The 27,963-nt window shown below is 35.5% G+C and overlaps 6 protein-coding genes across 19 annotated transcripts; 4 read left to right on the forward strand and 2 right to left on the reverse strand.

Annotated features, from left to right (window-relative positions):
* Nucleotides 1–1,212: 1,212 nt before the first annotated feature.
* On the forward strand, nucleotides 1,213–3,247 carry AT3G11860 (sterile alpha motif (SAM) domain protein; the record flags this gene model as incomplete). The annotated part of the gene is made up of 3 exons (NM_112019.1): nucleotides 1,213–1,302; nucleotides 2,528–2,872; nucleotides 2,924–3,247. 3 exons carry the CDS (start codon nucleotides 1,213–1,215, stop codon nucleotides 3,245–3,247), a joined length of 759 nt encoding a protein of 252 aa, NP_187792.1.
* Nucleotides 3,248–3,394: 147 nt separating this feature from the next.
* On the reverse strand, nucleotides 3,395–5,490 carry AT3G11870 (Endoribonuclease/protein kinase IRE1-like protein; the record flags this gene model as incomplete). Its single annotated transcript, NM_112020.1, has 5 exons — nucleotides 3,395–3,529; nucleotides 3,654–3,996; nucleotides 4,084–4,336; nucleotides 4,462–4,637; nucleotides 4,733–5,490. The coding sequence occupies 5 exons, from the start codon at nucleotides 5,488–5,490 to the stop codon at nucleotides 3,395–3,397; spliced, it is 1,665 nt and encodes a 554-aa protein (NP_187793.1).
* Nucleotides 5,491–7,954: 2,464 nt separating this feature from the next.
* AT3G11880 (transmembrane protein, putative (Protein of unknown function DUF2359, transmembrane)) lies at nucleotides 7,955–10,457 on the forward strand. 4 transcript variants are annotated; one of them, NM_001337952.1, is made up of 8 exons: nucleotides 7,955–8,177; nucleotides 8,277–8,588; nucleotides 8,728–8,862; nucleotides 8,962–9,098; nucleotides 9,168–9,300; nucleotides 9,374–9,503; nucleotides 9,592–9,818; nucleotides 9,946–10,457. In NM_001337952.1, exons 1-8 carry the CDS (start codon nucleotides 8,046–8,048, stop codon nucleotides 10,117–10,119), a joined length of 1,380 nt encoding a protein of 459 aa, NP_001327743.1. In that variant the 5' UTR covers nucleotides 7,955–8,045; the 3' UTR covers nucleotides 10,120–10,457. The 4 variants fall into 4 exon arrangements, with proteins under 4 accessions (NP_001327743.1, NP_001327742.1, NP_001327744.1 ...); NM_112021.3 differs by having other exon boundaries at nucleotides 8,055–8,177; NM_001337954.1 differs by having other exon boundaries at nucleotides 7,962–8,177; nucleotides 9,168–9,503.
* Nucleotides 10,458–11,852: 1,395 nt separating this feature from the next.
* On the forward strand, nucleotides 11,853–14,239 carry AT3G11890 (Sterile alpha motif (SAM) domain-containing protein). 7 transcript variants are annotated; one of them, NM_112022.2, is made up of 3 exons: nucleotides 11,899–11,997; nucleotides 12,417–13,403; nucleotides 13,485–14,239. In NM_112022.2, exons 2-3 carry the CDS (start codon nucleotides 12,423–12,425, stop codon nucleotides 14,004–14,006), a joined length of 1,503 nt encoding a protein of 500 aa, NP_566404.1. In that variant the 5' UTR covers nucleotides 11,899–11,997; nucleotides 12,417–12,422; the 3' UTR covers nucleotides 14,007–14,239. The 7 variants fall into 7 exon arrangements, with proteins under 7 accessions (NP_974290.1, NP_566404.1, NP_001326446.1 ...); NM_001337958.1 differs by having other exon boundaries at nucleotides 11,939–12,143; nucleotides 13,485–14,206; NM_001337959.1 differs by having other exon boundaries at nucleotides 11,939–12,105; nucleotides 13,485–14,206.
* Nucleotides 14,240–14,848: 609 nt separating this feature from the next.
* On the forward strand, nucleotides 14,849–17,148 carry ANT1 (aromatic and neutral transporter 1). Of its 2 annotated transcripts, NM_001337960.1 has the most exons (4): nucleotides 14,849–15,165; nucleotides 15,266–15,913; nucleotides 16,096–16,554; nucleotides 16,799–17,148. In NM_001337960.1, the coding sequence occupies exons 1-3, from the start codon at nucleotides 14,920–14,922 to the stop codon at nucleotides 16,498–16,500; spliced, it is 1,299 nt and encodes a 432-aa protein (NP_001327533.1). In that variant the 5' UTR covers nucleotides 14,849–14,919; the 3' UTR covers nucleotides 16,501–16,554; nucleotides 16,799–17,148. The 2 variants fall into 2 exon arrangements, with proteins under 2 accessions (NP_001327533.1, NP_187796.1); NM_112023.2 differs by lacking the exon at nucleotides 16,799–17,148 and having other exon boundaries at nucleotides 16,096–16,775.
* Nucleotides 17,121–26,960, reverse strand: UBP13 (ubiquitin-specific protease 13). 4 transcript variants are annotated; one of them, NM_001337961.1, is made up of 33 exons: nucleotides 26,658–26,960; nucleotides 26,322–26,385; nucleotides 25,972–26,122; nucleotides 25,712–25,869; nucleotides 25,128–25,393; nucleotides 24,808–25,026; nucleotides 24,622–24,730; nucleotides 24,398–24,513; nucleotides 24,012–24,110; nucleotides 23,810–23,919; nucleotides 23,461–23,535; nucleotides 23,003–23,081; nucleotides 22,773–22,919; nucleotides 22,615–22,695; nucleotides 22,405–22,524; nucleotides 21,998–22,120; nucleotides 21,507–21,584; nucleotides 21,323–21,411; nucleotides 21,068–21,176; nucleotides 20,910–20,978; nucleotides 20,725–20,832; nucleotides 20,380–20,435; nucleotides 20,131–20,308; nucleotides 19,933–20,034; nucleotides 19,774–19,845; nucleotides 19,529–19,594; nucleotides 19,309–19,374; nucleotides 18,865–18,948; nucleotides 18,655–18,771; nucleotides 18,443–18,517; nucleotides 18,276–18,362; nucleotides 17,822–18,196; nucleotides 17,121–17,362 (listed from the first exon to the last, which is right to left on the reverse strand). In NM_001337961.1, exons 1-32 carry the CDS (start codon nucleotides 26,685–26,687, stop codon nucleotides 18,155–18,157), a joined length of 3,345 nt encoding a protein of 1,114 aa, NP_001319526.1. In that variant the 5' UTR covers nucleotides 26,688–26,960; the 3' UTR covers nucleotides 17,121–17,362; nucleotides 17,822–18,154. The 4 variants fall into 4 exon arrangements, with proteins under 4 accessions (NP_001319526.1, NP_001326292.1, NP_187797.3 ...); NM_001337962.1 differs by having other exon boundaries at nucleotides 17,344–17,362; nucleotides 26,322–26,388; NM_112024.6 differs by lacking the exon at nucleotides 17,121–17,362 and having other exon boundaries at nucleotides 17,451–18,196; nucleotides 26,322–26,388; nucleotides 26,658–26,886.
* Nucleotides 26,961–27,963: the final 1,003 nt, after the last annotated feature.

Raw genomic sequence — 27,963 nt, forward strand, 5'->3', positions numbered from 1 at the left:
ATTATATATTTTAATAGAAAAAATTAAACTTTTATGTTTTCTGTAATCTCAGAGAGATTTGTAATAAACGGTTTAGGTAAACGATAGTTAAGATGTTGTATTTCAAAAAAACGCAAAAGGTATTTATTCGTATTTGTGTAAGTAAAAAATGAGAGTTTGTTTTAACTCTAATAAATGAGAGGTCCATATTTCATTTTTTTAGTGGAAACAAACAACCTACCATAAGGCAAGTAAAACCTAAGCTTTAGGACAGATATTATATAGCAAAACATAAGGTGATATTTTGAAAATACTAATTCTTTAGTGGCGAAACACCATAAGGAACTTTTCAATCGCCCCATGTTCGAATAACCATAGATGATTTTTTGTTGTTTTTCACCATGTTTTATATATTTTTTTTAAATGTACTTTAGGTTACATTTTTTATAATTGATATAATTTTTTATCTAAAAAATTAAGGTGATTTTTTATAAATTGATATAATTTTTTATCTAAAAAAATGGTATATTCCAGGCTACATTTTTGATAATTGATATATTTATAAGTTAATTAACTTATTTTTTTAATTGAAAAAAGTTTTCTTATTATGTGACAAAGATATGTGGTGTTGTACTTGATAATCTAACCAAAAAGCCTATATGGACTTGTTTAGAGAGAGGTTTTGTAGTTTTTCAAATATCATCAAAATGTATATTGGTTTTTATAAGAAAGATTTATTTTCTGAGATTTTCACAAAGATTAAGAAAATAAATAAATAAATGATGCACTTTAACTAATTACTTTTGTATTAAATCTTAGAAAAGTTAGTTTCAAGTTGCTTTCTACTCCAACTATCTTTTTTTAATGTAAAGTTAATAGTATTAATTCATTCACTGATCTTGAAAATAAAAATGCATTAAATATAGTAAAATCAATCTTATTTTATACAAGAATAAAATCTCAGAAAATTAATCTTTCACCTTATGAAGAGGTTTTGTAGTTTAAAAAAAAAGAATAACTATAAATTAAAGGGATATTAAATTGCATTAATTCATTAGAGATTGAAAAAAAATACAAAATAAACTAAATTACCAATCGGAAAACAAAACGTGTTTGTATATTTTTAATTATGAATGTGGCAATTTCGTAATTTGGTCTCTGTTTTCTTCTATTTAAAGCCGGCGGGAGAATGAATTTCGAAAAATCTCATCGGGGCAAATTTTAGAAAAGCTGATGGGAACTGTGGATATTTTCAATGGCTACAAGATGTATAAGTGGGGTGAGGCGAGATCTAAACGCGGTGAGGAGATAGCGACGATGGATGTTCTGTTTTTGGTTTACTTGTTCTAGAGAGAAAGAACAAGAACACATTTACTTTTAAGACTACATTGTTAATATCTTGGATAATCTTACACAACATAAAGACACACATACATATAGTGGTTTTGCTCCACTTGCTACACTACACACACTTAGACTCTAGACCACATCATTGTCCTAAGACTTACATCAGCCACTCTACTATGTTGGAACTTCCAACTCCTTAATTCACTCTTACACAACATAGAATCTATCTTATGCTAACAACACAACACAATACTTCTACTCATTTGGGCTTAACAAAACAATTAGCCCAATTACTTATTACAAAACAACAAAGCCCAACTCCTTTATGTTGTTGACTTTGCTTCTGTCGTTGACCTTGTTCACGACTTCTTCTCCGACATCGTCTTCTTCCTCCGATGCTTCTTCCTCTGTTCTACATCTTCTTCTTCTGATGAAGCTTTTCTTCTTGTATGATTTAATCTAGGATTCTCAATTCCAACACTATTTTTGGTATAAACGAGGAGACGATGCTCAATCAACGTTCCAGATGAGTTATTGGCTGATATCAACGGCTGTGATTTTGATTGAGTGAGGTGTCAAAAGTCAACAACCTAGGAAGAAAAGTACATGGCGGCATGACCTCGATTTTTTAAGAGTTGAGATATTATTTATTGGAGGGAAGTGAATTTCTTTATTTATTGGGCTCATTTTGTTCAAGGCCCATATCCAGTACAACCAGCAAAATTGGTAAAGTCAGCTAACTTTGTTCGAAACTTAAAAAAACTTTTTGGCGGCACTGTCGGAGAGAGATCGCAACGAGAGTCATCGTCATTCCCAAAAAGAAACTCAAAGGTAAGAAGAAGACTCGTTCTCGTTGACATTTCCCTTCAAGCTTTTAGGTGCTCCTGGATCCGAATCGTTCTCTAGTCTCTCAATTTCTCTTTCTGCTAAGAAGAACAGATTTTGTATTTCTAGGGTTTGTTCCTATCTTTCAAGCTTCGTAATTTATCTTCATCCCTTTCCTGTAATTGAAATTGTGCTATTAATTACTCCGGTGTTTACAAGTTCTAAAATTGATTGTGTCTTTCAAAGCGTAGTAGTTCTCCAATTCTCTGTGTTTGTTCCTTGTGTACTCTTGTCGCAAATTGTGTACTCTGTTATGAGACAGATTAAAAATGTTTATTTTGGTTTCCTTAAGCGTAATGTTGTTTTGAAATCTCAGGTTATAATTAGACAGTTGGAACTGAGCAAGGCTGGTCCTTCCAAGTTAGGATTTGATGGAGAAGAAGACGCTTGGGTCTTTGTTAAAAAGCAGAGACTCTTCATTGTCTCGCCTTCTCTTCCACTTCCTCAACAACAGCATTTCACTTTGGAGAAACCTGCAATATCTCCTCAATTAGAAGCTGGGTTTAGAGAAAGCATGGAGGTTACGCAAGATAGTACCTTTGTTCACACTGTGGTGCCTTCTCTTCCTCTGCCTGAACATTTCATTAGGCATAAGCCTGAAACTTCTGAGTCTCAAGCTGAATTAAGAGACGTTCTTGCGGATCCGCACAAAACTACTCATGTTCCCACTATGGTACCTGCTCTTCCTTAACCTGAATATTTCACTTTGCAGAAGCCTGCGTCTTCTCAGTCACAAGTTGAGTTCAGAGACGTCATGGAGGATACGCATGGAACTACTCCTCTTCAAACAGAGATGTCTTCTCTTCCATTACCTCAACACTTCGTTCTGCAGAAGCCTGCTGGAACTTCTCAGTCAAAAGCGGATACACGCAAAGCTACTCTTGTTCACACGGTGATGCCTTCTCTTCCTGTACCTGAACATTACATTCTGCAATTTGTTTTTAATAATATAAGTGAAAAGAATATGATATATGAATTCCTTATATCTTTTTTGTTTCAAACTTTCAAGTATTATCTGCAATACGATAAAGACTAAAGAGTATAGCTTTAAATTCATAATCTCGATTATATTTATTTTTTCACATAAACGGTCTTACTTTCAACATAGTGAAAAACAAATCCATAGTATAATATTTCTTGACTCTAATAAGAAAGAAAAACAATGTCCACTTGCACTATACTACTAGTTGAAGTACTTCTCGAACGCTTCTTCTCCCTTGCAGTGCATAGAGATGAATGCGTAGATTTCCATCATCAAATTCGGGAAACGAGCAGTAAAGAAGATATCCAATCCTTCAGGAACCTTTCCCACCATTTCCTGAGACACATCAAAAGTTTTAAGATAACCAGTTTATAATATGGTCATGGGCATCTTTATATAATTTGTTTTACAAACCTGAAATGGTTAACTATATGTAAATAATTTGTTTATAAAGACAAACCTTAATTTTTGGATCATCAAGTATCTCTCTGTGGTGACTCAGGATGTTTCTTATCAATCTTAATAAGTGGCGAAGGCTCCAATACTTGTAACTACGATTATACTGTCTGGATTCTTGGCCTGGTTGGGCTTGTGCTAAATTTTCTATGTGAGTTATGAAGGTCTTACCTAGCTTACTAGCCCAGTCCTTACTCTCTCCTAAAACTCTTGGAGCTATTGTTTTATTCAGATCGCCCCACATTGTAATATCAAGCTCAATTCGATCACTAGCCTCCCGAAGGAAAAAAAGCCTCTTTTCGGAGTCCCAAAACAGAGGATGGAGAAGCACCTGAGTTGCACTAGGACTACAAAAGAAAAAAAGCAAGCTCAAATCAGAAAATGTTTTTGTTAAACGAAGTCTAAATTAGTAGGCAAGAGGAGGATGAGGTTACCGTAAATCAGGTTTGTAGTTAAGCAACTGCTCGATGAGGTTTATGGCTTCAAGGTTCGTTACGAGCGAGAGGTTGGTTTTATTGTTGGTCTTGATGTTAGTATCACGCTCACTAGGACTTCCAAAAGGATGTGTTCCCATTACGGCGTAATGCAGGAGACAGCCAAAGTTAAACATGTCAGCTGGAAAATCCTCCTTTTTTTTCTTATCTTTGTTAAGCTGCTCCGGTGCTTGCCATCCTGAACTACCAGAACCTGCAAATTTTACGCATTCATTTAGGCACATGAATTCAGCTTGAATTTTCTTCACCAACCTAGGCCATTACGTTGTTCTATCAATCCAAATGAGGATCAAACAAACACAACAACACGGAACTTACATGTTGCAAGGTGTTTATATGATGACTTTTTCCCACCGAGATGCTTGCTTAAGCTCATATCGGATATCTTGGCAGTCAAAGTCATATCTTTCACTATTATTAGCACATTTTGTGGGTTCAAGTTCCGGTGAATTGTTTTCAACTTGTGCAAGTGGGCAAGCCCACAAACTACATCCCTGTAAATTAAAAAGTATATCCATACATTAAAGCAAAAACAACATAATTAAATATTATGAAACATGCATAAATTAAACTCAAAGTCCAAATTAACCTCATTAGTTTTAGCATTGGAGTTAGAGGTAATGGCTTCCCCTTTTCTTTCCAGAATTTGATTCTTTTCATAACTTTTTCCAAATCATCCACTGGAGCTACCGCTTGAGTATCCCTCTTTGTTCTTCTGACAGATAATTTTATTAGATCATCTAAACTGCATTTCCAAGGCTCTAGACAAATGTAAGCAAAACTTTGGTCTTGCTCCAAACCATGAAACCTAATTATATTTGAGTGATCGTCACATAAACAGTGATTGTCAATCTCGTTCTGAATAAAAGCCTCCGTAGTATGGGCTAGATCAAGACATTTCACGGCCACTGAACTTCTTCGTCCATAAACACCCTGAAACACCTCATAGCCATTTCTTCCATATTTCATTTCATTAGTTGATACTAACAACCTACGATTAACCACTTTCCCAGGGGTTTCGTTCTCGTCGTATTTACGGAGTTCTAGTGATGGTAACATTACAGGTAACGTCTTGTTTATATTCTGGTCTGAAGGAACTGATAAGACTTTTGACTCTGAATTTGTTTTCTCGTTTTCCTCTCCTAATCCTCCACTAGGATCTGACTTCTTCTCTACCTGCTCATTTTTAGTACCATCCTCTCCTGATGCTGAGACACGAGGAGCTGAATTTTTATCTCTCTTCTTCTCATTTACAATACCATCCAAACCTTTGTCTTTCGAAAACCTCAGGAAGACACAGACCACAACAACAAGAAGACCCACAAGAGAGATGGCCAATAACCACATTGATGAAAAAAAAAGCTTGGTCTCTTGAAGAATACAAAGTTTTTGCTATTTGATTCTCTTGCTCTGTTTGTTCTTGTGTAGTGATTTATGCTGTGACCCCCTCTCTGTTTTTATAGCCGAGAGATGACTTCTCTGCTCTGCTTTTTCCTTTACGTCAACATCTTCTTCATCCAACCCCACACGCTTAAGAGCTTGATTTATCCATTTTTGGATAGAGCTTTTGCAGTTTTCTGTCACCATCACATTCGCTCTAGCTTTTTGTTGATTGAGTAAGGAGGAGTCTTGTGTATGTGGAACGATTTAGAATTATTTTTACTATACAAAGAATATACAAGAAGTGGTTTCTAGTAGCACACACGTTTAAGAATTCAAATCCAACTAATTTTTTGGTTTTAGCTTGCTTTGGTTGTCCTTTTCTAGTGCTCATTGAGTAAGGAGGAGTCATGTGTATGTGGGATCAATTTAGAAATACTTTTACTAATCCGAGTTAGAGTGAAATGAAGACATTAAACAAAAACACTTGGTAGTCTCTAAAGCTTTTTTGCTGATTGGGTGATGGACGTGTCATGATGTGTATGTGCAACGATTTAGAATTTTCTTTTGCTAATCTGAGTAAGAGTGAAATCAAGACGTTTAAGTAAAACACTTGGGAGTCTCTAAAGCTTTTTTGCTGATGGACGTGTATGTGCAACGATTTAGAATTTTCTTTTGTTAATCTGAGTAAGAGTGAAATCAAAACGTTTAAGTAAAACACTTGGGAGTCTCTAAAGCTTTTTTGCTGATGGAAGTGTATATGCAACGATTTAGAATTTTCTTTTGCTAATCTGACAGAGTGAAACGAAGACGTTCATGAAAACACCAGGAGATAATGAGGTGGCAGATAGGGCCATTTTTGTTGGTTGTGTAAAATTATTTATACTAGTGTCAAAATGGGTTTCTTTTAATACTCTAATTTGCTAATTGTTAATACTTATTAGGAGATTGATAAATATTTTTTAATTTAGAAGTTACATATCTTTACTAATTGATATTTTTGATAATTGATATATTTTATACTAGTTTTATAAAATGATATATTCCGGACTACATATTTCTGATAATTGATATTTTTTAAAGTTAATTATTATTTTTATTCAAAAAAGTTTCTAATTATGTGACAAAAATATGTGGTGTTGTACTGAATACTCTCTAATTAAAAGCTAGCCTATATGGTATTGTTATAAGTTGTGTGTACACATAAATAAATATAATATATATAGTAACTTTTTAATCTATCTATATCTTGTAATTCCCTTTATTTTCTCGCCGTCTCCATTCAATTTTATTCCTTTCATCTTTTTAATTTTATTTTATTAACTATGCATTTGAATTTTGTTTTTCAATTTTTTGTAGTACTCTTCTCTGTTTTAGATTTCAGTATTTTTTTTTTATGCTAAGATATATTTTCTGCTCTTCTGAGATTTGATAATCTATCATTTTAATTATTTACAGTTTGATGACATATCTTAACATAAAATATGTTATTTTTTGTGAGATATCTTGAGATATGTTATTGGACCTCGTAACTTTGTCAAATGTTTTGGCTTTTTGCTATGAAATGGAAATTAAAAGTAAAAAATGTCACCAACTGTTTTAACCGCTAATATTAATAAAATGATAAAATTTTGGCAATGTCCTATTAAATTTTTTATCTAACAAATAATAATACATAAATTTAATAAAATTGAATAACTTAAGAAATTAAAATAATCATTGAGATACAAAATTGAAACACTAGATTTAAATTCTAAATTCTTTCAAATTCAAAACCAAGCCTTCTTCTTTTTAGCATCCTATTAATATAACATGGAAAAAGCTGAACTGAACATAATATGCTAATATAGAACAGTAAAGTCTGTTATTCTATTTTGTATTAATACTGTACTGGTTTCTGTAAAAGTATATATCAACCTTGAGAAAGAGTAGAGCTTAACGAAAATAAGTAAAAATAAAGCCTGGTGAAAAAGAAAAGAAAAGAAAGAAGTAAAAATAAAGCCCATGAGGTTAATGACGGGAAACGACGTAGAAAGTGGAGGTCAGGCAATAAAAGCATTTCCATCGTGATCAGATGAGAGGAAAAGTATGAGAGAAATAGAAACGGCACACTACAAAAATAAGTACTTCAAATCTCTATATACAAAACTCCTTTGACATATGTTTTTTAATGACTGGTTCATCATTTTTCATTGATTTAAAATTTTAAATAAATTATATTAAAATATTATACTTAAAAGACTCAATGAGTTTCTCATTGATAAAGATGCTTTAAGGGGTGTTTTTTAAAAATGTAAATCTTTATTAATTAAAGAAACATACAAAGTAAACCATCATTAATGAGTTTTGTAGTTTTTCAAAAAATTATACTATATTGAATAGTTACATGTGATTAGGAGATTGAAAAAAATACAAATGAACTAAATCACCTATTGGAAAAACAAAACGTGTTTTTTTTTTAATCACTGTGGCAATTTCGTAGTTTGATAAAGAAAGGTCTTCTTTAAAAGCAGGGCGAGAGAATGAGTGTCGAAAAATCAAGGAAAAAGGGACAAACTTCAGAAAAGCTTATGGATCCGATGGAATCTTTGCCCGAAGCTGCCGCACAGATCGATCTTTGGGATGATCTTGCGGCTTCCCTTGTCAAAATCTCGGTAAGCGCATGATGCGATGTGGAATTCGTCACTGGATTTCTGATCTAAATCCGACGATAACCTAACAAATCTTTCCTTCTTTTGTGGTTTGTTTAATAGAAATCACATGCCTTTGTGCCGGAGGAGCAGCTATTGAAATTTGTCGATTACCTTGAGATAAAACTTTCCTCTGTGCAATATCTATGGCTGGACATGTTCAAAGGGTCTCCTTGCCCCAAGCTGATAGATATGATTGATGTTCCATTATCTCATATTCCTGTATCTGTCTACGACACATCAGTCGAGTGGCTCGACAAATTTTCTATTGGGTTACTCTGTGCCTTTGTAGTGTGGTCGTTGAATCGTCTTCTCACGATTTTGGAACCACCACAACAGGGAGGTCACCAGCGACGTACTACTTCCAAATTTCACGTAATTATGGAAACCATTCTCGGAATTGAAATTCTCATCTTTTCTTATGCTTGCTTGCATCAATTTTTCTCCTATGTCTGTGTTGTATGTATGTAAGTATCTTTGTTTGACTAACTCCATTCTGTTTTCACAATTATAGGTAGCAGTATTTGTTGCACTAGCAATGGTATTGCGTAATGAACCTAATACTTTGGTTATTGTATTGCCGACTCTCAAGGAAGACGAGTATCAAGGACATGACAAGCTTCCGATTTTAGTTTGGATGATGGCTCAGGTTCATGTGATCTTTTGTTCCCCTTATGTCTAGTGTCGAAATTTGTGTGCTTTTGTCATCTGTATTCTCAAAGTTAATTCAACTGTAAAATGTGGTCAGGCCTCCCAAGGTGATTTATCTGTAGGCTTGTATTCATGGTCGTGTAACTTGTTACCAGTATTTTACCAAGAAAACTTGTTACCAGTATCCCGTAGCAACTCTCAGTCAATGGATCTCATCCTGCAGTTGGCTGAGATGTGAGTCGAAAATTTTCTTGTCATTTCCTTTGCTATATATATACAATCATCTGATCATTTTCTTGGCAGGATTTTGTCTAATCTTGATGCTCGGACTATACTTGTAAACGGAACCGTTATAGATAAACAGCGACTGATTTCACCTTATGCATTTGAGCTCTTGATGCGGCTTACATTCCCTGCTTCATCTGAAAGAGTAAAGGTAAGCACTAGTGTCAGACTTTATGATGCGTTTGTCAATTCTGATCACAAGCATGGTCTCTATACGCACACAGGCTACAGAGAGGTTTGAGGCAATTTATCCCTTGTTGAAGGAAGTGGCTCTTGCCTGTGAACCAGGAAGCGAGTTAATGAAACAAGTCACTCAACAAATATTCCATTATTCTTTGATAATAGCTGGAAGAAGTAATAGTAAATGGAATCTTTAATCCCTGAGTTTCTAGTTCCCTCTCTCTTCTCCAAATAGAGTTCTTATGTTTACCCTTTGTTACAGGAAATCTTGTTTTAGCCAAGGAAGCTACAGCAATCGCTGTCTGGTCTCTGACCGAAAACGTAGATTGCTGCAAGCAGTGGGAAAAACTCTATTGGGAGAATAAAGAAGCTAGTGTTGCTGTTCTTAAAAAGCTTGTAGATGAAAGGGGTGATATTTCCATCAAACTAGCATCATCACCGAGTCATAAATTCACACTCAATCAAACTATGGAGAGCATCAGGCTAAAAGTAATGCCTCTTACTCTTTTTTTTTTTTTTTTTTTGAGCAAAGTAATGCCTCTTACTCTTCTAAGAACTTATTTCCCCCTCCTTTCAGTAGTAATTTCATCTCTGACCTAACCTATGATTCTTTTAGAACGAAAAAGCCATCACTGAAGGAGGAACCATTGGTTCTCGTTACAAAGAAGCTGACAAGTCCTGCAAAGTGATGTCGGGTAGATTCTTCCCTGAAAATGCCTGCCTCAAAGGTACAGCCATTATTACTGCTGTGGTTCTAGCTGCTGTAGCTGTACTAGCTTCCAACCTGTAGGCTGAAGAAGATGGTGGACTCATTGGTTCTGCACCTATACTTCAATGCAAACACCTCAGCTTTGAAGAACTAAGAGAGATATACCATTGTCCTTGCTTTCCTTTTGCTAGGAGTTTGTGAATATATTGAGATATGTCGTCAATCTTGTTGTTGGGTATTGTTCACTCAAATAGACGTTTGACAAAAAAAAAGTATATTTAGGCGATAGCTTTTCTTTTAGCTCGTGACTTATGTGGATTTTAGTTACTCTAAATTATGTGGTATTTAACTATTTATAGAGTATTCGTGTTTAAAATTTTAGGGTCCTATGAAAAATATAATATTTGGAACATTTAATTATCCTTTATCTTATAAAGCACAAGTCACATATCCAATAAAATTATGCCACATCATCAAACAGAATTTTCTAAAAATCTAATTCTACTAAAAAAAAAAAAGAATAAATAAAAATCGAAGGCCCTAAATTACCGACTAATTGACCTAATCATGTTTTCAATAAAATTGTTAAGCAATTTTATCTTTCTCTATCTCCGATTAAAATGCCTCTTTTTCAGTCTACACGATCTCCACATTCCATGATCTCAACTTCCTCTTATAACTTCCTTAAGATCCAATATAAAAATTACTGCACTACCAAATTTATTCCCGAAATTACTCGGCAAAATGCTCATCAACAAATTTTATCTTTTCGTCTTGATTTCATTGTTCATCCAATTTCTTTTAACTTAGTTTATGTTTTTTTTTTTATGTCCTGCTAACTCTCTATAACTCAAACTGAATCATCCATGGTCGCCTTCTTTTGAAAACAATGTAAGTTGTAGTTAACATCGCATATTGATCTTAGAAACTAAGAACTTTACTACATTTTCTGTTTTAAAATAGCATACAAGCTATTTATTCATGAAGCCTCAATCCTCAAGTCTCTAACTCTCTCCGTTTTCAGTGTTATAAATCAGTTACAATCCAATCTTTGGTGGGGACCAAAGAAAACAACTAGATCAAACACGTACTAGATGTCAACAACTATGAAGACGTCGGTGAGAAACAACAACAATGGACTTAGATCTGAAAGATTTGATCGTCTGGAGGATGCAAAGCTCTCACATGAAGAGTTTGTTATGTTCAAAACAGATTCCCGTTAAGAGTGAAAAGAACTCATCCATGTTAACATCACGACAAGGCACGTCTTCTTTTTAAGGCATGTACCCATCTTTATTTTTAAGTCATTAAAAAAACCACAAGACATTCTCATATAGAAACTTTAAGTATCATTCTCATAATTAACTGTTCGTTTGTAATTATCCCTCAAATTTGTGATACTGTAATGGCTTTATTTGTTTAGAGATCAATATTTGGAGAATTTTTTTTTTTGTTAAGAATACGGATTGTATTTATATCAAATATTTTATAATTTGTAGTATGGATTACAAATGCTAAATATATATTTAAATTTATTTTAATACTGTGTATTTAATATTTTGTTTAGATTTTATTGTTTTTTTCTAAAAAAACTTATTGGTAAATAAGTTATATCTGGGATGTAATACTAGTATATTATAATTGAAAAGAATTTAAGTATTTATGTTTTCTGCAATCTCGGAGAGATTTGTAATAAACGGTTTAGGTAAACGATATTTAAGATGCTTTTTTTTAAAAAACTGCAAAATGTATTATTCGTATTTGTGTAGGTAAATGAAACTCTAATAAATTTTGTGTTTTGTCAAACACAAAAAGTTTTAATAATGTTGTCAATTTTTCGGATATTAACAATCGAAACAAAACAAAATGAAATAAATAATAAAAAAGATTTGGTCCGGTCGGAGAGAGATCTGAACGAAAGAAAGTCATCGTCACTCCCAGAAAGAAAGAAACTCAAAGGTATGAGAAGACTATCCGACTCGTAGCTGCTTCTGGATACGAATTGTTTCTCCACTATCTCAATTTGTCTCCGTCTGCTAAGAAAATAAAACAATTTGTAATTCTAGGGTTTGATCCTCTCTCTTTCAATCGTCCCTAATTTACTGGTAGTTTGGATTGTAATATCTTAATCCCGCGGATTATACTAAGATTACAAGTTCGAGAATTGATTCATTCACTGCAAATTTCCTTCGTTTGCTTTGATTTCTTGGAAACTTCTGATAACAAATCGTTTCTGAGAACATGTTTTTCTTCTTCTTGTGATTGTGTCTTTCAAAGCATACTTCTCCAATTCTCTTTGGTTTCTTCCTTGTGATTTTTGAATAAATTGTGTTATTTTGGTTTCCTTTTAGCTTGATGTTGTTGTTTTGAAATCTCAGGTTACAATGGCGAAGCTAAGGCCTAGACAGTTGGAACTGAGCAAGACTGTTCCTTCCAAGTTGGGTTTTGATGGAGAAGAAGACGCTTGGGTCTTTGTTAAAAAGCAGAAAATCTTCATTGTCTTGCCTTCTCTTCCACTTCCTCAACAACAGCATTTCACTTTGGAGAAACCTGCAATATCTCCTCAATTAGAAGCTGGGTTTAGAGAAAGCATGGAGGTTACGCAAGATAGTACCTTTGTTCACACTGTGGTGCCTTCTCTTCCTCTGCCTGAAACTCCTCAATCACAAGCTGAGTTAAGAGACGCTCTTGCGGATACACACTTTACCACTCCTGTTCCCACTGTGGTGGTACCTGCTCTTCCTCTACCTGAACAATTCATTTTGCACAAGCCTGAAACTTCTCATTCGCAAGTTCAGTTCAGAGATTGTATTGCGAATACGCATAAAACTACTCCTCTTCACACAGTGGTGCATTCTCTTCCGGTAACTGAACATTCCACTTTGCAGAAGCCTACATCTTCCCAGTCACAAGTTGAGTTAAGAGAGTCTATTGCGGATACTCATGGAACTACTCCTCTTCAAACAGAGATTTCTTCTCTTCCATTACCTCAACACTTCGTTTTGCAGAAGCCCGCAACTTCTCAATCACAAGCGGATACACACGAAACTACTCTTCTTCACACAATACTGCCTTCTCTTCCTGTACCTGAACTATGTACTTTGCAGAAGCCTGCAACTTCTCAATCACAAGCTGAGTTAAGAGCGAATACGCGCAAAGCTACTCTTGTTCACGCAGCAGCGATGCCTTCTCTTCCTGTACCTGAACATTACAGTCTACAGAAGCCTTCAACTTCTCAATCACAAGCTGAGTTAAGAGCGAAGACGCGCAAAGCTACTCTTGTTCACGCAGCAGCGATACCTTCTCTTCCTGTACCTGAACATTACAGTCTACTCAAGCCTTCAACTTCTCAATCACAAGCTGAGGTAAGAACGTTGACACACAAAGCTACCCATGTTCACACAGCGATGCCTTCCCTTTCTGTAACTGAACATTGCACTTTGCAGAAGCCTGCAACTTCTCAATCGCAAGCTGAAACTAGTCGTGTTCAAACTGTGGAACCTGAGGCCTGTCCTGATTTCACCTCAGTAGACAAACCGGAGATAGTTATGAGTCGCAGTCTCACAACCAGGAAAGCTCCAGCACCAAAGAGATCACTGCAAGAAAGTAGGAAGAATCAGGATAGAAGAGTGGAGATCCACAGGAGGCGTGCGGGTCACAAGCCCATAAGGTTTCCAAGAGTGATGTGTAGCTCTGTTGTTATGGATAATGAGAAGCTGAGAGTGTTGAATCTGGAGAAGAAGGTTGAGAAAGCGGGAGGGTTGAACGAATGGGTTGGATCTATAGGATTAGGGAGAGAGTTTGAGAGGATGTTGAGAGGACAGAGGATGAGTAAGTTTCAGATGGCGAATTTGACAATGGAGAAGCTTAAGCAGATGGGTGCTTTAGCCGTTGGGCCAAGAAGAAAGCTTATACATGCAATAGGTTGTGTCTATCACCCACATTGTCTACGTGCTTCCTTTAACTGAGAACTATCTGTTAGAGTTTAGTTGAGGCCAATAAAACTTAGCTTACGCTTTATTGATGTTCAACTAGTATTGTTTTGGTTATTGATACTCTTTGGACCATATATGTAAAACAGAGCAACAATCCACTGTTTGATGTGATCATTGCATCGTGCTATTTTGTATTTGACTATTTGGGGATCAGTCGTCTATTAGCGTTGCACATGCAATATCATTATATTGCTTCTTCTTCTTTTTTTCAATCACTAAAGGATCTAGAACCAGAAACAAAAAGTCCAAAATTCAGGTTAATCATTATAGTTTTGCTAATTGGAAACGTATGCAATGACTAAACATAAAATTTATAGTAGAAACACTAGAACCCTAATTCTTCAATTTCAACATAAATCTTTCAATTTGAGTGGAATCATTCAAAACTTGATTCCCCTAACTTGAAAGTAATTATTTGAATGTAAGAATTAAAAAAAGCGTATTTTGTAAAGTATCACGACTAAAACATGCTAGTTGAGTTAAACCTTCATAAAAAATGAAACATATTATTTGAGTTTCGAGAAAGAAAAAAAAAAAACATTTTATTTGAGTTGTCGCAGACACGATCACGATGTACCCTATATATAGTTCCAATTAGCATTATTTATCCCATCAACAACAACTATTATGTCAGAAATATTGAATTAGTAAAAGAAACAAATCTTATCTGGGCCATCCATTTGCACACAGACCAATGGACGTAGAGCGTGGTAGGCACGAGCCAGATGTGAGGTACCTTGAGGTGCCACGTCACATTGAGGAATCTTTGGCGGGGTTTCATTGTTTACCTATAAAAATGGCGGCCGCAAAGTTTCGTACGTCTCCGATGTTTCAATCGTGAAATCGAAACAAACAAAATAATTAAAAAAAGAAATAAGAGGAGGCGATGGCGATCAAAGACCTGACGGCGACGACCGGTGATTCATCTCTTCCTTTAATAAAATCTCCGCCGTCTGAAACAACCGGCGGTGACAGAACCTCTGCTCTTCAAACGCTCGGTAACATTATCGTCTCCATCGTCGGTACAGGCGTCCTTGGTCTTCCTTACGCATTCCGCATCGCCGGTTGGTTAGCCGGATCTCTCGGTGTCATTATCGTCGGATTCGCCACCTATTACTGCATGCTCCTCCTCGTTAGTATACCTTTTTCCAAATCCTTAAATTGAGTATAATTTATTGACTTCTCCAATCGACTTCAACAACGTAATCTAATTGGATTGTTTTAATATGCAGATTCAGTGCAGAGATAAGCTAGAATCGGAAGAAGGAGAAGAAGAATCGAAAACTTATGGTGATTTAGGTTTCAAATGTATGGGAACAAAAGGTCGATACTTAACCGAATTCCTCATTTTCACTGCTCAATGTGGTGGATCAGTAGCGTATTTAGTGTTCATAGGTCGAAACTTGTCATCCATATTTAGTTCGTATGGGTTAAGTATGGTTTCTTTCATATTGATTCTGGTTCCAATCGAAGTTGGATTGTCGTGGATCACTTCTTTATCAGCTCTCTCGCCTTTCAGTATCTTTGCTGATATATGCAACATCATAGCAATGTGTTTTGTTGTCAAAGAAAATGTGGAAATGGTGATTGAAGGAGACTTCTCGTTTAGTGATAGAACTGCTATTTCGTCTACCATTGGTGGTTTACCTTTTGCTGGAGGAGTTGCGGTGTTCTGTTTTGAGGGTTTTGCAATGACGTTGGCTTTGGAGAGTTCTATGAGGGAAAGAGAAGCTTTCCCTAAATTGTTAGCTAAAGTGCTTGCCGGGATTACGTTTGTCTATGTGTTGTTCGGGTTTTGTGGTTATATGGCTTATGGTGATCAAACAAAGGATATCATCACTCTTAACCTCCCAAATAATTGGTCTGCCATTGCTGTTCAGGTAAAATTATGCCAATTCTAATGTTTTTACTTCTTCTGGGAACTTATGTTTCTCGCATTTCATTATGATTATAGATTCATATGCTCTGTTCTTGCTTATGATAACCATTTTCAATAGATTTGTGTGGAAACTTGTTAATCATTTGAATTCAACACTTTTTCTGTTGTTTTTGGTTTAAACAGATTGGGTTATGTGTGGGATTGACGTTTACATTTCCGATCATGGTACATCCGCTTAACGAGATCATAGAGCAGAAACTGAAGAGGATAGACTGGCTTCAAAAGCATCATAATGGGTACAGCAACGAAACAGGTTCAGTCTCAAAATTTGCAATCTTTACAACGAGGACACTTTTGGTGGTAGGACTTGCAGCAATCGCGAGTTTAGTCCCAGGGTTTGGTACATTTGCATCTCTTGTTGGAAGTACTTTGTGCGCACTCATCTCCTTTGTGTTGCCGGCTTCTTATCACCTCACGCTGCTCGGTCCATCACTAAATGTATGGAACAAATCCATCGACGTATTCATTGTGATTTGCGGGTTGATCTTTGCTGTTTATGGTACGTACAACACAATCGTCGGAGTGTGAAAAGGGATAGCATGTGATCTGTGTAAAGCAACGAATATAACTACAAGAAGTTTGGTAAGACAGACAAGAAAAAATGTATAGATCTTTTACATGAATCTGAAATAGAAAGATGGTGAGAAAGTTGAGATTGTTGTATGATCATTTAATGGTGTCAGGATGCAGAGTCTTAAACAATTAACACACCGATTTTCTTTTTTAGTCTTCCTAATTCAATTTTCCAGATTTTGTTTTTATTTTTCTTTAATTTTTAAACTTAAGTATGAAATTGGTAATCCTAATCAATTTTTCTGTTACTCAGGTAACTAAAACCACTAATGAAAACTCGACCCACGCGCTGTTGGTCCTCTTATGTTTTCATTTATGCAAAAAAAAAACAAATCGGAGGGTTATATAGTCCACGGATTTTTGTCTCACGCGCTAAACGCGCTTAAGGTGTGCGTGTTTTGATTCAGTTCATACACGCGTGTAGTTTTTTTTTAAAATCTTTTTAATTTCCGTATTTAATCGTTTTAAGGCGCAAACGATGGACTTCTCTTGGGCTTTTCTTAGTTTTCGTTTAACTTGTTGGCCCATATATGATCTGTTTCTTTTTTGTTTTTCGCCAACCATATATGATCTGTTTATTATCAATAAAATTTCACTTCAGAGATGGAAAAAAAGGAAGTAACGATCCCATGCCAAAAGAAAAAAAAAAAAAGAAAAAAAAAAAAAGAAAAGAAAAGAAAAGGCGATGCATTACCAACTTTTTTAATATTGATCCTCACCATCGAAACCTCATTATGCGTCTCGCCGGAGCTCGCCGGAGCTCGCCGGAATATACTTTTTGACTCCCAGTCATTATGCGTGGATCTTTTACATGAATCTGAAATAGAAAGATGGTGAGAAAGTTGAGATTTGTTGTATGATCATTTAATGGTGTCAGGATGCAGTCTCTTAAACAATTAACACACCGATTTTCTTTTTTAGTCTTCCTAATTCAATTTTCCAGATTTTGTTTTTACTTTTCTTTAATTTTTAACTTAAGTATGAAATTGGTAATTTTTCAATTTAATTAAACTTAATTTTTAATTCAATTTTTCTGTTACTCAGGTAACTAATTTCTTATGCACTAAAATCACCTAACTAGCTTGAAACAAAAAATAATTTAGAGTTAAGAGTTTGGAGAGAGAATGGGCAATAGGTTGTGATTTATACCACGTTTCAAGGACGTGAATCTGAAACCTATCCAAGATTTCATCGAGCCAGAAAAAGGTAGTAAGAGAAAAAATAAACAAGAAAAAGAGTAGAGAATATTTTAATATATTGAACATAAAAACTATACCTCGACGAAATACAATCCTAATTGAGAACCAAAAAAGCCAACGACCTCTCAAATCCAAGAACGGGGCTTTTGTCTTCAAAATGAAAAGTTTGCAGAGAAAAAGGGGGAGAGGGAGAGAGTCTCAGACAATACCATATTAACACCAAAGAACGAGTTTTTGGAAGCAAAAGAGACCAACCACACTTACTACTGTCAGGGCCAAAATCAAAACCCTTACCTGGAAAAGATATATATCCATTTTAGTTATCAAATCTAAAATTGAGTCTCTCTACATCCTACCCTCGCACCAAAACCACCACCCTTGATTCCTACATGCATAGCCATGTCTCTCTCCTAATTGTATATTTTCACCGGCTTCTCGTATGCGTGTCGGTTCTACAACAAGAGCATTCAATCAGATTATTAACAGACTTAAGAGAGAGGGATTCTTAGTAAGCGAGAGAGAGTTTCCTACCTGATTTGCAGCATAAGCCCTTTTAGGAGCATTATCAATGTGCTCCAACCCAAGATACTGCTCCCACGCACCGTATACATCTCTTCTCTGTAGCCATTTTTAGATTCCAAAGACAAAAGAGTTAAATCCTATTTCTTTTTGAGTAGATCTAAGGATAACAGCCTTACCTGAAAGCGATTATAAACAACATCTGTGTCCAGCAAGTAATCAGGACGTCCCATTGAAAACGATGCAAACTTCCACTGCATAACATAAGACACAAAAGAAAGAACAAAAAACTCATTAACATTGATCCGCCACCGATAATGACAATTAAAAACACCTACTAACATTTTCTTTGTAGCTGTTGTTATCAAATCAGACAAAAAGCCATGCATACCTTGGCAAAGTCCTCATCAGGGACATGGAGTTTCTTTTGGATACGGGTCTTGATTTCTTCTAAAGTTTCACCTTCGTGGATTACCAAAAAGAAGGGTTCCCCAAAATTTTGAACTTGCTGCGGATGAAATAATGATTAATAAAGTTTCAAAAACCTCCTGGACCCTCATATAGCTTTTTAAGTAACTCAAAGAGTGATATGGACTACCACCTGATTTTGTCCGGCCTCTTTAGTAAAATGATATACGTGAATTAACCTATCATTGGGACCAATATTCTTCTCTTCTTCAGGTATCTGAGATTTCACACAATAACAAAATGAAGAAAAAAAAATCAGCATCTTTGGGTAATCAACCAGCGAAAACTTGCATTTACATTTCATCAATGTAGCTCAAACGCAACTATTCATCTTAAGCATTCAGATAGCCTACACAACTAAGTACACCGTAAAGATATAACCTATGCCTCTGGAAAGGTGAAAGCAGTAAAAAGATTATATCATTCAATTTAAAAATCTACTTCAGCCATTGCATGACTATCACATCCTTTTTATCAACCCACCCTTAGCACTGAAATGGGTAGTCAGACAAAAAGTTCAATGAAACCAAAATCTGCATCCATAGGGATAGAAGAGACAAGTCAAAAAATAAAATACCTCCTCTGCTCGTAAAGTCCAGTACTGGTCATTGATGTTTTCAATTCGTTCAGTAGATGGAAAGATCTGCAACGCACATCCAAACACATTGGATCACAATTTGCAAATTTTCAGGATATTATAAAAGTAAATCAAACGAAATGTGGTACTGACACAAGCCATCATTTTAAAATCGTCAAAAAGTTAACTACAGTGTCAAGTCAAGAAGTTCGCCTGTTACCTTGTAGATCTTGTGGAAAAAGACCTCAAGTAACCTCAGTTCTGCATCTTGATGCGAAAGCTCCACCTGATGCACAAGTGTTAGATTATATTTAAAAATGAAAGACACAAAACAAGAAATTATGGAGCAGAACCCATTATAAGACAAAGCCCTATGTAAGGAGAAAACAAAGCTCAATATGTGGCCAATTAGCAGAGATGCATGCAATAATATAACAAACATAATTGCCAACTAGAATGACCCACCTTTGTTTTCAGTTCGTTAATAACATCTCCAACAGTACTCTGCTTAGGTAGTCTGATATTGTGGATTATCACCTGTATATTTAAGATTTATTAAGCCTTAAAGACAATAACATGTGATAAGAGAGCTACGAATCGCAAATTTAAGTTTAAAATCCATACTTCATCCTTTGTGGCACTATGGAAAGCTACTTTTAGAGTCTTAAGACCTTGCAATTCTGGAAGAGGAATATCCAAAACTTCATAATACAATATGTCAGACGTCTGCAAAAATATAAGAAACATTCATAGTTAACAATTCTGCATTAGAATCGGAAAAAAAAAAGAAAATGTAAGTTCAATCAAACCAATGTCAATCACCTGATTATAGTGAACTAACATATCTGAAAGATGATCTACTCCACGGTATTTGATTGGCTGAGGCTTGGGTTGCTGAGAGTAGCAATTGTGAGATGTAAGCCTAAGTTTTGATGGATCGTCAAGGCCAAGCTTCTCAGCCACCCTTTCCACTACATCATCATAAGTGTGCAGCTTTGACCTGAAAGTAGAAGCATTATGAATTCCTATACTGAAATCAACGAAACAAAGGTTGTCCATAAAGGTACTTACAGCTCCATAGTAAACTCATCCTCTTTTGGTTTTTCCAGTGTGCGAAAACGCACCAGCTACAAAATAACAAACTACATAAGTTAGTTACCACCAAACCTTCTCAACAACCATTAAAAGTTTCCAAGGAATTTGAAACGAAGACAGGAATCATCACAGTTTGACAGGGCTATATTGGGGTACTTTCTAACTGCAAATCAGAGCAAAAACATGGTATATTTATCCTCATATTTTCCACTTCAAGATGCCATATCTAAATAAGAAGTGCTTATCTGAAACTATAACAGTTTTTACTCTAACAATTCTAGCCCATTTCACGATAGCCAGCAGTGTCCAGGCTAATTATACCTCTCGATTCTGTACATACTCCAAAAATGATGGCACATCTGGGTATCGAAATTCACTCTCCTCGATAGAAAGAGGTTTCTGATAACAAATGATATCTCCATCTTCAATCTGTACACCAGAAACTCATTTCAATGAAGAGAACAAACTGTAAAACATCAAATTTGATACAATGAGATTAACATTACTTGACACAGCCTGAAAGAAGTCTTCTTATCAATCTGTTCACACATTACGCAAGGTTCAAACTTTATTTCCTGAAATTGGGCACAAAAAGCAATTAAATGGAATGTTACATGGCCATATGCATGACGAGAAGGTAGAACTTAAAGGCCCCAGCCCCAACCTCAAAAAGTTCTATTTCCTCATCAGGAGCAAAACCAGCCATTTTATTCAATTGCCCTACTATATCCATGGGCTTACTGGAACTTTTCACCATTAGCCTGCCAACATATCTGCAACATATGGACAAAATAGTGTAACAATGATGAAAGATGTAAATCCCAGTGAATAAGAAAAAAGGCAAATAAGAAATGGAAGAAAGAAATAGTGCTTTTGTTGGAACAGATGTCAAAATGAAATTGGTGGGTACAAGAATTACCTTAGTACTGCGTTCTCAGGGTCATAGAGTTTAAAGAAAAGAAGGATATCCTCAGAAGTTTTTTCTGGGGGAGGAATAGGAAGGTCATCCTGAATAATTCAAGAATTAGTAAGACTATTTAATTTCTTCCCTTCATTCAATAAATAAGCCTCAACAATTAAACTTGACAGCAAGGTAGTATTACCGGTCCACGCTCTATTTCCAAAAACAGCTTTAGCTCAGCATTGTTTGCCTTGTTAGATGCCTCTCGTATTTGTCCAACCTACAACAAAATCTTCAGTATTAAAAGTTCCAGAATAAAAACATTATTTATAAAATAAATAGTTGGCTTATGCAAATACAGTCCTTGGTAGCTGGTAAACTAATAATGAGTATGAGATCAGTAGTAATATATATACGGAAACCAAGACAACCCTTAAGTTCGTCAGAAGCAAATATACCTAGGCATGGCAGTTATGAGCAAGAAGTGTAATAACGAGACCCAAAAAGGCACCAAACCTAATACGAGAATAATCCCAACTAGTAATGTCTTAGAGCAGATAACTAAACACAGAAATAAAATCAGCGATGGTTCTAATGTGTTGAATAATTTAATCTCCACAAAGAAATAATACCAAATGAAAGACGCAAACCATAGGCATGAAAAGAAAAAATAATAATAATAATAACAGCTACCGTCTGTAATTCTTCATTAGGTGATAGGGGACGATTGGGGCGGTAAGTATGGTTTTGACGCTTTGCCCAGATCCAGAACCGCTGTAGTTGAACCGGGACACCAAACTCTTTGGCTACCTCTTCCTACATGAGGATAAATTTATAACAATGTTATAGCAATAAGTACACAAGACACTAGGTAATTTGCAACAACTGTAAGAGTCCATCGAGGACAGCATCGTAAAAAAAAGCTTAAACAAATTAGATCCTAAATGAAAGCAGAGATTTTTCTCGTTAGAATCCTGACCCTTATTCATCTGCTTCAAGATAGATTAAGGTTACCAAAAATGAAGTTTCTTCAAGAATTCCATCTCTTGCTGTGATAGAGCGCAATTTCTGGTAATAAATAGGAAGATACAAGCATGTACCTTAAATTGTTGAAAGGGGGTCTGTTTCTGGATTCGAAAACTCCTCACTTTTTCATGATCAACAAGATCAAAATATATATTCTTTCCAATTTGCTCAGTGATGTCATCATCTCTTGCGACCTTTATAAATAGTATGAATTGCATTAGTAACATCAGTATCAAGTCTACACCAACACAATTTCACACCCAAATTTAACAGAAGTAGAAAACCTTGATTGTCGTGAAAAGGTGAGCTTGAGCCTTGTATTTTCTTTTATCTTCCTTTTCTTCTTGTTCTTTTTTCAGCCTCACCTGGTAGGAAGTAATTAGCTGAATCAAGCAAAATCCAGACAGGTAAAAAGGAAAACCCGTGTATATGAATTTCTTACCCGCAAATGTTCCGCAATGTCTTTCTCATCAACGTTGCAGATTATCTTATCCTTGTCACTTTCCCGAATATAAACAAGCATGTATGCATTCGAGTATTTTGTGAATTTGAAAGGTGGATTATTGAAACCAGGATTATTCTGCGGTAACTGAAGAGAAACCAAATTTGAAAGTAAATTCAGTAAAAAAAAATAACAAAGAAAATAAAGAAAACCTCGAAAGAGAGTGCTACCTCTTCTTCACCACCATATTGCTCTTCCAGTGCTCTTTTGACATCTTCTTTCGTGACCCGTTCATCGTCAAATTTATACCTGAAAGAATTAGAAGTTTAGATAGTTTAAAAGTAAGGCACTGACAAAATGTTTTCAACAGTGCCATCTAAAACCACAAAAGGACGTAATAGTTATTTATTTCAGTGGATATTTTGGGAGAAAAGGGAAACAAAAAGAAACTTAAAGATCATTTATACAGTGAATCTAAGTGTGAAACTAATATTGGTACATGCACGTTTAGAGAGGTGCATGGATAGAAGAGCCAAAAGAAATTCGATAACATTATCCAGTATCAGAAGACATGAATTGGGCCTCGCTAGCCTAGATGACGAGAAAACTAGTTTGCAATATAAAAAAATACGTCAAGATTACAAAATACAAAACGTATTTTAGCATAAAAGAGTTGAAGGGTACATACCACTGATCTGAAAGTGTTGGCCTAATAAAAGCATAATAATGCCCTCCATGCACTCCTCCACTGTGAACCAAGACACTGCATAGAAATGAGTAGCAAAATGTTCAAGCAAGCCAATAAGGCAGCACAAAATATTACTGAAACATAATTCATCTTGTCTTTCACTATCACAAAAGGAAATGAACTGTCCATCTGCTTAGGAAAACTTAAGCTACGGTAACCAGATTCCTGAGAAGAGGAACCTATCAAAAAACTTGATATTTCGGAAACATCCGACCATATCTGTATAGCCCTGTCTGAATCTACTGTATATGAAATTACAAAAGCAGAGATACAATAAATAAATAAAAACCTGTGGAGGGTGTAGAGATTGCGGACACTCTTGTCTGCATCAGGGGATAAATATCTTCCATCTTCTCTGTCGAGATCCAGTTGGAGAGGAAACTCATACCGATCATTAATCTGTAAAGAAAGTAACGTCAGCTTAAAATCAAGTCTAAACACAGTCACTACATGCTGTTTTTTGCTGGGTAAGTGGAATTTCAAATACCAACCTTCACCATTGTGTCCCTCATAAAATCGTATTCAAACCTCTTGAGCTGAAGTTGAAGAACTGGTGGAAAGTCTATGAATAGAACACCTTTTTTTGCATCCTGAAAATAATAAAAAAAGTATTCCAATATAAGATAAGTTCAGAGTAACAATATAAATTAGTCAAATGCAACTTTATCAGCTGTTCCTGCTTTGAAATATACTATTTACAGTTTCCTAATTTAGCTTGCTTGGTAGCATCACACGCACTATGAACCCCAACACCAAATGATAAGCAGAAAAAGAGTAGACTATATAGACTTGCTGGGTACCCAACTACCCATATAGGGACATTGATAATGCTCAACATCTCCAGGAACCAATATGAGAAAGAAAGAAGACAGCCGACCTGCAAATCATGTCCTTCTGCATGGTATTTGTTGTCTCCTTCAAGGCGTTCAACTTCAACATACTTGTCAAAAGAAGCATATACATCTTTGCAGCCTTTAACATCAAGCTGGAGGTCTGGAATAAGTCAAAGACACAGCTGTAAAGTTAGTTTGATATTATTAATATGTTAGCTTCCAATAAATTCAGACAACAGAAGATGGGTTACTGTTTCACATAACATACCATAAAATGACTCTTTCCGTGTAGATTTGTAATCTACATTAATGCACTCAATGTAATTCATGTGGTGACCTTCAAATAGCTTTTGTATTGTTCCCTCCACAACAGTTCCCTTGAAAAAGGAAAAAAATTAAAACATGAACACCAACTGAGAATGAAAGAAAGAACACGATGAAGAAGACAATTTACCTTCATCTTGTCCTCAAGCTTTTCACAGAGAACTCTGTTGAGTTCTTGTACATCATGTTGCATAAAAGAATCATATGTATCCCAACCAAACGACTTTGTCAGCTCCTTTGTCGCTACACTGGTATCATTATACTGAAGCTTGTAAAATAAACTCTGGAGCGCCAATGGGATACTAGCGGTAGGTGCATCATTTTCAGTCGTTGGCATGTGGTAAACAGCCTACAAGGAAAGGATGGGTGCATTACTCAAATGTCTTTCTCTAGAATTTTGCGAACTCATGATTAAGCAAATAGAAAAAGAAAACAAAACAAGCATCCAACCTTTCTAAAGTAAGGTATGTGGTATAAAGTCTGCAGGAGAGAATTCATGTAACAGGTAGCACCTTGGTTTTTTAGTCCAACAAAACCTGTCTCTTTTTTTGAGTCATATGACCAATAATCAAGAACTTTACGCACAGCAACTTCAGCTTCAATCAGAACAGTGTCATTCACTAAATATCCTCGAGTGGGTTCATAGAGCTCGCTGAGAGGCATGAATGATGTAAACCCCCAGTCGCTTTCTCTTGCATTGAATTGATGTTGCGTCTCTGCAGCCACACACAGAGATAGTTCTTTCAGTAAGAACTGCATCTACTTATCAGATAACAAAGGCATTGGCTGTTTAGAAAGTTCAAAAGAGTAAAACACATATTAATAATAATATCATTTTCAATAAAGTTTTCAGGTAAGCCATGGTCAATGTTTAAGAGAGCGGTAACTTGACTCCATTCCAAAGTCTACAATATACTCCTTTTACAAATCCAAAATTATAACTCCAAGAAATAAACATCAGCCAGGAAATTAACATCTTACGCAGGCATTCAGAATTTTATATATGTATGAACAAAATTAATTAACCAAGATACCCTTTCTGATGGAATATCGGTTGTTGACTTGATTCACTACAGCCAGACTGAACTGTGAATATCTGCTCCACCCGTACGGCAAATTCGCAGCATCAGCAACATCCAAGTACATTGACAAATGGTCGACATTGTTTCCTTTGGGAAAAATCAATATACGCCTGCAAGAGAGAAAAAAAATCAGTACACATGACGTCAACCAGTAAATGCACATCAGGAAATAAACTGCAAAAAAATGCATCAAAAAGTGTATATGCCATTACCACTTATAACCGCCTACAACAAATACGTCAGAGTAATGCTTCCTGGTATTGAGCCTAGTGAACATTGGGATGGTCCACGTGAATTTCAGACTTGGAGGATCCTCGGGTGGTGGATTCTCCACAGCGGTAGCAGCAGGATCAGTTTGGGCAACTACAAATGCATCAACAATCGTTAAGAAATCCACAATCCAAAAAATTGACAAAACCCTAGCGCACAGTGAAAACATCAATTTCTACACCCCCAGCACTATCCACAAGTGCTGAAGCATCTACATCAAACCAAATAAGAGTAGAACACAGACGAGAAGTAGAATAAGTAGATCGAATTCAATTAAACACGAAAATGTTACCTTCCATAGGCTGAGGTCCCTCGACCAAATCCGGATTCGGAACAAGCATCTCCTCGTCTTCCTGCTGCTGTCAAAACCGGAAGAAGAAAAATCAGACTTCTGACTATTTAGAAACCCTAATTTCCCAACCCCGTGATCAGAACGTCAAAACAGAAACCGCAATCACAAAAAAAAAAAACGACACAAATACAGAAGCGTATAAAAAATCTAAGAAAATAAAACCCTAATGGATCAGCGAAACGAAGCCGAAGCAGGTTTAGGTCGAATACGCGTAGAAACCCACGAACACGACATCAAATCGACACAAACAACAATAATAGGATAATCGGAGATTACATCTAGCGGCGGCGGAGTCATCATAGTCATTGCTCCGATAGTGATTCACGGTCGGATCGAGAGAAGTAGAAGAGAGCGCCGAACAGAGAGAACAATGAAAGGGGAGAAGAAGAAGAAGAAGTGAGGGAAGAAATAGAGAACTTGCAGAAGGAGAGATCAATCGCTTATTTCTCTGCTTACTCTTTCTCACTTTTCGATAGGATAATTACGATATTTTCACTAAATTAAGGGTTTCTATTGTAATTCCAATTACTATTTGGATTCAGATTTATATGTTTCCCTGAGTGTTCGTCTGAGAAACGTGACAGGCTAATGAGAATGCGACATATACGACTCTTCAGATGCTGTCACCAATTAAAACTCTCCACGTGTATTACACGTGACTGTGACCGTGACGGTGTGGGACGTCTTCGGTGAACTTTTTGGCTTCTCTACTCTGCTTCGAAATGTCCTTAAGTTTGTTTTGAACTTTTTTTCTATATTACTATCCTAAAAGTTTAAATAATGTAAATGAAAATGCAAATTTCATAAATTTTAGGAAATTTCATACAGAAGTTAATGCTTAGATTTTGTAATATATTGTTGTCACATTACTTTAAATGTGAATAATGTATACTAAAAATAGTAGAACAATACTTATCCACCTTCATTTATAAGTTTTGCACTTTTTTGACAAGTACAGTATGTAATTAACATTAATTTGCTACAATGATTTTTTTTTGTTAAAATCTGCAATGATCTTTATTACAGATTTAAAAATAAAAATAGTAAACAGTATTTGAGGGATTCACTCAAAATGAAATGAACAAAAAGTAACATAATTTGGTTTCATTTATAAAATAAATAAAGCTGCCATATATTAGAGATGTTATTTTATACCACATCATTATAAAATGTTATTTTATATAAAATAACATCTCTAATATATGGTAGCTTTATGTATTTTAGAAAAATGGGGTAGCTTGCTCTATGGTATGGTCGTATGAAAAAAAAAAAAAAAAACATGTCGGTTATCACTTTTCAAGATGTTTCGTTTTTTTCTTTTGTTTTTCTTTCAATTTGCAAGATGTTTTTCATATAGAGTGTCTGTAAATATCCATTGCACTCGTCTCTCTACAAAGGTGAAGGTCTACAAGACTATACAACGTTGTTATTATTTATCTTCTTCTTCTTTATATCAATCATCCTTAATTACATTTCAGTTGTCTTCATTTTCTCAAAGTGATGATGATGAAATCGATATATATGCTTATTGTCTGGTCATGGATATTTATTTCCAGTGTGTTGTTTTATATGGACTATTATT

The sequence above is a fragment of the Arabidopsis thaliana genome, chromosome 3, assembly GCF_000001735.4.
Source record: "Arabidopsis thaliana chromosome 3, partial sequence".
Taxonomy (NCBI): domain Eukaryota; kingdom Viridiplantae; phylum Streptophyta; class Magnoliopsida; order Brassicales; family Brassicaceae; genus Arabidopsis; species Arabidopsis thaliana.